This window comes from Chiloscyllium punctatum, chromosome 15 (assembly GCF_047496795.1).
Source record: "Chiloscyllium punctatum isolate Juve2018m chromosome 15, sChiPun1.3, whole genome shotgun sequence".
NCBI lineage: Eukaryota > Metazoa > Chordata > Chondrichthyes > Orectolobiformes > Hemiscylliidae > Chiloscyllium > Chiloscyllium punctatum.
Genome location: NC_092753.1, coordinates 1,284,708 through 1,292,558, shown reverse-complemented (window position 1 = coordinate 1,292,558; position 7,851 = coordinate 1,284,708). Strand labels below are relative to the sequence as shown.

General features: G+C 42.7%; 1 protein-coding gene across 1 annotated transcript in view; it reads left to right on the top strand.

Moving 5' to 3' along the window:
- The first annotated feature begins 240 nt into the window (after nucleotides 1-240).
- LOC140485973 (histone-binding protein RBBP7) overlaps nucleotides 241-7,851 on the top strand; it is a 43,276-nt gene continuing 35,665 nt past the window's right edge. Inside the window, exons 1-2 of the mRNA XM_072584434.1 lie at nucleotides 241-395; nucleotides 4,695-4,839. Of these exons, the coding sequence (XP_072440535.1) occupies nucleotides 371-395; nucleotides 4,695-4,839 (170 nt within the window). The 5' untranslated portion in view covers nucleotides 241-370. The remainder of the gene's footprint in view (nucleotides 396-4,694; nucleotides 4,840-7,851) is intronic.

Sequence of the window (7,851 nt, the reverse complement as noted above, 5' to 3'; positions counted from 1 at the left end):
TCCCGGTAAAAGTCTGAGTGTGAAACAAGCAGTTACTTATGTCTCAGACAGAAAGCATTTGGTGAACTCCCGGTCAAAGGGGGATCGCCGGGAACCCAGCAGTCGCAGAGTGGTGTCTACGGACGGTAACCAGAGACAAGTTAAAAGCAGCACATTGGCATTCTCCAAACAGAGAGCCTAATAGCGCATGCGCGGACGGGCGGGGGGAACTTGCGCATGCGCAGGGCTGGGTGGGGGAAGCGGCGCAGGCGTATCGCGTTACTTGCGCGGGGGCGGTTGGTGAAGAGAGCGCGCGGGATCAATTGTTCGGATCGGTTTTGAATAATTTAAATTAAACCGTCAGCAGCGGCGGCCGCAACCCGTGTTCCGTATGGTGAGAATGGCGGATAAAGAGGGTGAGTGTTGGGGAGGGGGGTGAAATGGAAATGAGATTTGGGTTTTCCTTCCCCCCAGACCCCTGAGTGGATCTCCTCCTCCAGTGAGACGGAGGTACATTGCCGTTGGTGTGGGGTGGTCGCACCGAGGACGGGCCAGTGGCTCTGCCCGCTCTCCCACTGTCTCTGCTAATATGTCCCCCCCCATCTCCCTGCCCCCTGCCCCCCGCCTCCCAGTCGCAGGGACGAGGTAGTGCTTTAGGGAGCAGCCGGGTTTTCCTTTTTCACGTATTGGTCGGTGAGGCATTGCTCCCCTCCTGGTACTTTGTCCTCCGGTCAGGCCGTCCCGGTGAGTCGTGCTCACACACACACACAGGCTGCTCCGAACTTGGCGTCCAAACCCCCCCGACCCCCGGGAGCCCAGGGGTCACAGCAGCCTGAGCGATTGGCAGCGCAGGAGGAACCCAAGTGGGGGCTTCACGAATGTGGAACTTGCCACCAGATGCAGTGGTTGAAGTGAAGGCTGCGGGTGTATTGAAGGGGAAGCTGCATTGGCACAAGAGGAACAGTATATTGTTGACAGAGGAGGGTCATATGGAACAGAATATACACCAGTTGGGCTGAATGGCCTGTTTTGATAGTGTATGTTCCACGTTATATACGACATAGTAAATGTGGAACGTCATTTTTTTTCACAAATACATTTAAGTTTGCAAGTCGGAATGGATCCTTGTACAATTCTTATACAGCAGTGTAGTTTGAACAGCTCCAGCTGGAGTTCATAGCTTGTATAACTTATCAGACCCCTCTTCCAGTATTACTAAAAGTTATGTGCTTCTCAACCTGAAATTGTTGATTACAATTGAACCTCTACATTTTTTTAACTGTGAAGTTAAATGGGACCAATGCGTTCATAATTTGAAAATAGTCTCATCATCCACAAACCAGACAAAAGAACCCTGGTTTGAGAGACCACATTGAAAAACAGACTTCCTTGCACACAAGATAAAAGTGCAAAGCACTAATTGTCTTTTTTGACAGCATTTCCATTGCCTGAGGCATACCTGTCTTTCCCTTGTGACAGAGCATGAAGGACTTTTAGGAGCTTCAATGTGATCAATATTTAACAAATTCCCTACAGCCAAGTAACAAAACAGCTGCCAGGTGCTTGATTGCTCCCACATCATATCACCATTTGGTATGCTCTGATTGGGCAGTGTTAATGCCCATCATAGGGAGGGTCAGCCCCACTTGTTTTTCTGTCTTGTTCTTCCCACCAGGTTTTTTTTAAAGCACTTCATGACTTGGTGGTGCTGGTGTTTGACAGGGGTGGACAAAATTAAAAATTTCACAACACCAGGTTCTCGTCCAACAGATTTATTTGGAAGCACTAGCTTTCGGAGCCCTGCTCCAAAACCACCTAACGAAGGAGTGGCGCTCCGAAAGCTAGTGCTTACAAATAAACCTATTGGACTATAATCTGGTGTGCAATTTTTAACTTGCCCTTCGGTATCATTTTAAATTTCAAAGCATGTTTACTATCCCTGGAAATAATTTCTGGGTGTGTTATTTTTAGTCTGTTCTAGCCAACACCGACTTCTGGAGAGAAACATATTCCTGACATCACCTAAACCTGAAGGAAGCCCAATATTATTAATCTTTCCACTTTTGCTTCCAGCATTATCATTTGTCAGCTATTCCTGATGAAGGGCTTTTGCCCGATACGTCGATTACTTGGATGCTGCCTGAACTGCTGTGCTCTTCCAGCACCACTAATCCAGAATCTGGTTTCCAGCATCTGCAGTCATTGTTTTTACCCCATTGGTGATGCCTTGTCAGTGTTGTTTCAGGAGATGGGCTGAACCTGGTGGATGGAGCTTATTTTAATTAACAGCTGTTCTCTCCCGCTGCCTGCCCTTCCATTGTAAGCCTGTAAATCTTCTTGCTGTTATGGACTCGTTATAGAAAATACTTTACTCTGAAGTACAGTTAACTGATCTGGTACTGCAGTGCGTGATACTTGAGTGGTCTTGTGTGCTGATCTGTTGCAGTGGGAGGTGCTTAGGTTTATTTGCTGAGTGGAATTTTGCTTTTTTGTATTAAATGTTTACACAAGTAATTTTTGTTTGAAATGCAATCAGAAACTTGCCATATAAAATTAATAAGGAGAAAGTGAGGACTGCAGATGCTGGAGATCAGAGCTTAAAAGTGTGTTGCTGGAAAAGCGCAGCAGGTCAGGCAGCATCAAAGGAACAGGAGAATTGACGTTTCAGGCATAAGCTCTTCAGGAAGGAGGAGGGTGTGCCAAGCAGGCTAAGATAAAAGGTAGGGAGGAGGGACTTGGGGGAGGGGTGTTGGGAATACAATAGGTGGAAGGAGGTTAAGGTGAAGGTGATCGGCCAGAGAGGGGGTGGGGGCGGAGAGGTTCCCCCCTCACTTCCCTCCAAGGACCCAAGGGATCCTTCCATATCTGTGAGAAATTCGCCTCCACCTCCACACACACCATTTACTGCATCAGCTGCACCCGCTGTGGCCTCCTATACATTTAGGAGACAGGCCGCGTACTTGCAGAACGTTTCAGAGAACACCTCTGGGACACCTGCACCAACCAACCCAACCACCCCGTGGCTCAACACTTTAACTCCCCCCTCCCACTCCACCAAGGACATGCAGATCCTTGGCCTCCTCCATCGCCAGACCATGGCAACACGATGCCTGGAGGAAGAGTGCCTCATCTTCGGCCTAGGAACCCTCCAACCACAAGGGATGAATGCAGATTTCTCCAGCTTTCTCATTTTCCCTCCCGCCACCTTTTCTCAGTCCAAACCCTCAGACTCAGCACCGCCTTCTTGACCTGCAATCATCTTCCTGACCTCTCCGGCCTATCACCCTAACCTTAACCTCCTTCACCTATCGTATTCCCAACGCCCCTCCCACAAGTCCTTCCTCCCTGCCTTTTATCTTAGCCTGCTTGGCACACCCTCCTCATTCTTGAAGAAGGGTTTATGCCCAAAACGTCGATTCTCCTGTTCCTTTGATGCTGCCTGACCTGCTGCGCTTTTCCAGCAACACATTTTTAAGATATAGAATTAATATATTTATAGCGCTGCTTGTCCTTGGGAATCAGCGTGGTATACAACCAAATAAATGATTTTGGGATCTGTCACCTGTAATGAAGGAAACATAGTAACCAATGCACCCAACGGTAATCTTTCTTTAACAGCAGCAGATATTTTGTAATCAACCTGTTCCGCAATCACATCGCAAGCTACAGGAGCTGGCCTTGAAACCAGGCCTGCTGGCTCAGAGATAGGGATACTGGCACTGCACCATGAGTGTGACATGTAAACAGCAATAGAATAAATTATATTGTTCCAGTGTGGTTGATTGGAACATGCCCTTCCTCTTCTTATAGTGCCATGATACCTCTTTTACGCCTATCAGATAGGGTAGACAAACTTCATGTTTAATGCCCCGTCAAAAAAATTGCATCTTTGAAAATGTAGCACTCTCTTTAGTGATGTTTTATAGCCTGGATTAGGCATTTTAGTGGATTCAGGCTGCTGATAAAATGTGAAAATAATGATGTGATCTTTAAAATTTTTAAGGATTTCTCAGGCAATGGAATTTAGCAGAAACATAGAAATTTGAGACTTTGTTGAAATGATCATGAATACTTTAAATGATTTGTAATGTTTGGAAACTGAGTCTGATTAGACAATATTTTAAGATAATTGCGTTTCAATGTAAAAAAAATCTGATCGAGCTTTGGTATGGGAGGAATGAGCAAAAATGGGTAAACCATTTCAATTTTTGTTTGATTATACTCCTATTGACTGTTTCTCATGCCAGCAGCTGACGTAAGTGCAAATTGTTACAAGCATAGAATAAAATATTCTTGGTAACATCTGTTTTCTGTTTTGATTTGTAAAATAGGTAATCTACTGAGTGGATTAAATACCACTGCAATATTTAGTCACTTTGAAAAGTGATGAGTAAAGACAATTTTGGGAAGTAGAGAGAATACGTTGCAGTGCCAGAGACTCCCATGAAAACAACTGCATTTATAGAGTTACATTTACAAAATATTGTACAGAAACTTGCAGAAAACTTTGAAAATGTAATTAGTTAAAATGCCTAATGTGTTAATCTTTCGGCAAATGCAACAGTTTCTAGTCTTGCTGTAATGGGTAACCATTAATGATTCTGATAATATGATTTTTAAATATGTATGAATGTGATTTTTTTTAACTTAACTTTCACAAAAAATTGTTCAGTTATGGCTGTGGACAAGAATTGATAGGCAAACTGTTCTTTCAGTTTATGACGACGCAGTGGAAGAGCGTGTGATCAATGAGGAATATAAAATATGGAAGAAGAATACTCCATTTCTCTATGATCTAGTTATGACGCATGCGTTAGAATGGCCAAGTCTTACTGTACAGTGGCTTCCTGATGTTACCAGGTAATTTGTTTTTGTTGCAACATTTTGTTTGTGTTTTTTTTATATAAGGTGTTTAAAATGGCTTTCTTGTTTGAGGAGTAAATTTGAATGTAACTTTAAAATGTTTACATTACAATTCTGGTTTCCTTTTTGAGTTAGTATGACGAAGAAACAGGACATACAAATCATAATCTAAATCAAATTAAATTACATCCTTTGTGCAGGAGCAGTACAATAGAGATGAAGTAGGCCATGTGTTCCTTATGAGCCTGTTCTGCTGTTCAAATAAGATGATGACTGGTATTCCTCAAATTCACCTTTCTGTACTATTCCAACCTCTCTCAATCCTTTATAGGATCTAAAAATCTGTGTGTGTCTTGAGTATAATCAACAACAACATCCACAACTTTTTTATGTGGTAAAGATTTCCAAAAGTTCACAACCCGTTCAATGATATCTGTCCTCATCACAGTCAAAATGGCTATCTTCTTATTTTGACACTATGATTGTGTTCTTGGTTTCCCCAGCTAGGGAAAATCTAGATTTGCCTCCACATCAGCACAGTTAAACTTCTTAAGAATTATACTGACTCTTTCTTTCATTACCTTTGCTAATTGTAGCCTACCAACCAAACAAACAATGTCCTGGACGTTCCTAGATTAGATTAGATTCCCTACAGTGTGGAAACAGGCCCTTTGGTCCAACAAGTCCACACTGACCCTCCGAAGAGTAAACCACCTAAACCCATTTCCCTCTGACTAATGCACCTAACACTATAGGCAATTTAACATGGCCAATTCACCTGACCTGCCCATCTTTAGAGATGTTTCCTGTCCATTTTGCTCAACTTAATTTTAAAAAGTGCACCAACTGATGTCTTGTCAGGTCTATCAGATAGACTGGTAAAAGAGGCCATGGCTATTGACATTCAGTCCTCTTAACTGCTCTCTCAAATGGCCCAGGCAAACTAGGACAATTGGGGGTGGGTGGAGGTTGGCAACGAATGCTGAAATTGCTAGTGGCCCATTCATCCCATGAAAGGACATAACTGGTTAGCAAGGTTAGATTAAGGGAGAGCTAGCCATTTGGCTTGAAGGTAGGCTGGTGGACGAGAAGGGTTGCTTTTCAGACTGGAGACCTGTGACTTGCGATATGTCACAAGGATAGGTGCTGGGTCCACTGCTTGTTGTCATTTGTATAAATGATTTAGATGTTAATATAGGAGGTATGCTTAGTAAGCTTGCAGGTGGGCACCAAAATTGGCAGCACAGTGGCTAACTAAGACTGTTATCTTCAAGTATTACAAAGCCTTGATCAGATGGGCTGAGGAGTGGCAGATGGAGTTTAATTTAGATAAATGTTGCACTTTGGTAAGGTAAATCAGAGCAAGATATATACACTTAATTTTGAGGTCCTGGGGAGTGTCACCAAACAAAGAGACCTTGAGAAACAGGTTCATAATTCTGGACGGAAGTTTGCTCGCTGAGCTAGAAGGTTCATTTTCAGACGTTTTGTTACCATACTAGGTAACATCAACAGTGAGCGTCTGGTGAAGCATTGGTATTATGACCCATTTTCTATTTTTATGTTTAGGTTTTCTTGGGTTGGCGATGTCATTTCTGGTTCCTTTTTGGAGGGTGGTAAATGGGGTCCAAGTCGATGTGTTTGTTGATAGAGTTTTGGTTGGAATGCCATGCTTCTAGGAATTCTCATGCATGTCTCTATTTGGCTTGTCCACTGATAGATGTGTTGTCCCAGTTGAAGTGGTGTCCTTTCTCATCTGTTTGTAAGGATACTAGTAAGAGTGGGTCATGTCTTTGGGCCAAATGCTGGCAAATGGGACGAGATTAATTTAGGATATCTGGACAAGTTGGACCAAAGGGTCTGTTTCTGTGCTGTACAGCTCTGATTCTAACACTAAAAGAGAGCCTCATCGCTGTTAAATAATATGTTGCATCATTGCATGAGTTTCATAATTTGCATTTTATTTACCAGTGGTGTGCAGTATGTGGGAACGAAGAAAAGTTTATATAATTAAAATGTAACTATTTGAGCATATGTGCTTGTTTTATCTTCAGCTTTTTAAAAAACTTGTATATATTATAATGTGCTCTGCGTGTCTTGCTGTTCAAATTAACTCACGCAGAACTATTGACAGGTTTTTAAGCTGGCAATGTATCAAATCTTAAAGTGATGGCATCCCTTGAATTAACTTCATTACTGCAAAGCAACTACAAAACCTATTGCAGTTACCAACTTTTCCATTGGAAAATGAAAGCGAGAATATTGAGTGCCTTATTTCACTACTTTGTAATTTGGTGACATTACTTGCCTTTATTAGCCAAAACGGTTTAAGAGCAGGAATGTGGTCGTGGAACTATATAAAACATTTGGTTAGGCCCCATCTAGAATATTGTGTGTAGTTTGAAAATCCACGTTATGAGGGAATATGATTACTCTGGAGAAGGTATAGATTAGATTTACCAGGGCTATTGCCTGGGCTGGAGAAATTATGAAGAGAGATTAGACAGACTTGGGTTGTTTATCTTGAAGCAGATGAGGCTGTGTGGGTTGGGGACATGATTGAATTGTGTATAATTGAGGGCCATAGATCGGGTAGACAGGAAGAAGCTTTTTCCCTTTGGTAAAAGGAATCAATGACCAAGCTGTATAGATTTAAGCTAAGGGGCAAGAGATTTTGAAGGAGTGTGAGGCAGAGGGGTAGGAATTCAAACAGAGGGTGATGGGAATCTGGAACTCAGTGCCTGTAAGGATTCTAGAGATTGAATACCTCATAGCATTTGAGAAGCATTTGGATGTACATGTGCAATGCCAAGGCATACGAGGCTATGGGCCAAATGTTAGAAAATGGGATTAGAGTAGTTAAGTGGTGGTTTTTGTCTACCACAAACTTGATGGGCCTGAGAGCCTTTTTTTTTCTGGGCTGTAGACCTCTGAGGCTATAATATTACTGATTTCCACTATCCATAAAGTAGACTAATGTTCCTCCTAGTGTAACTTAGGAATTAATTG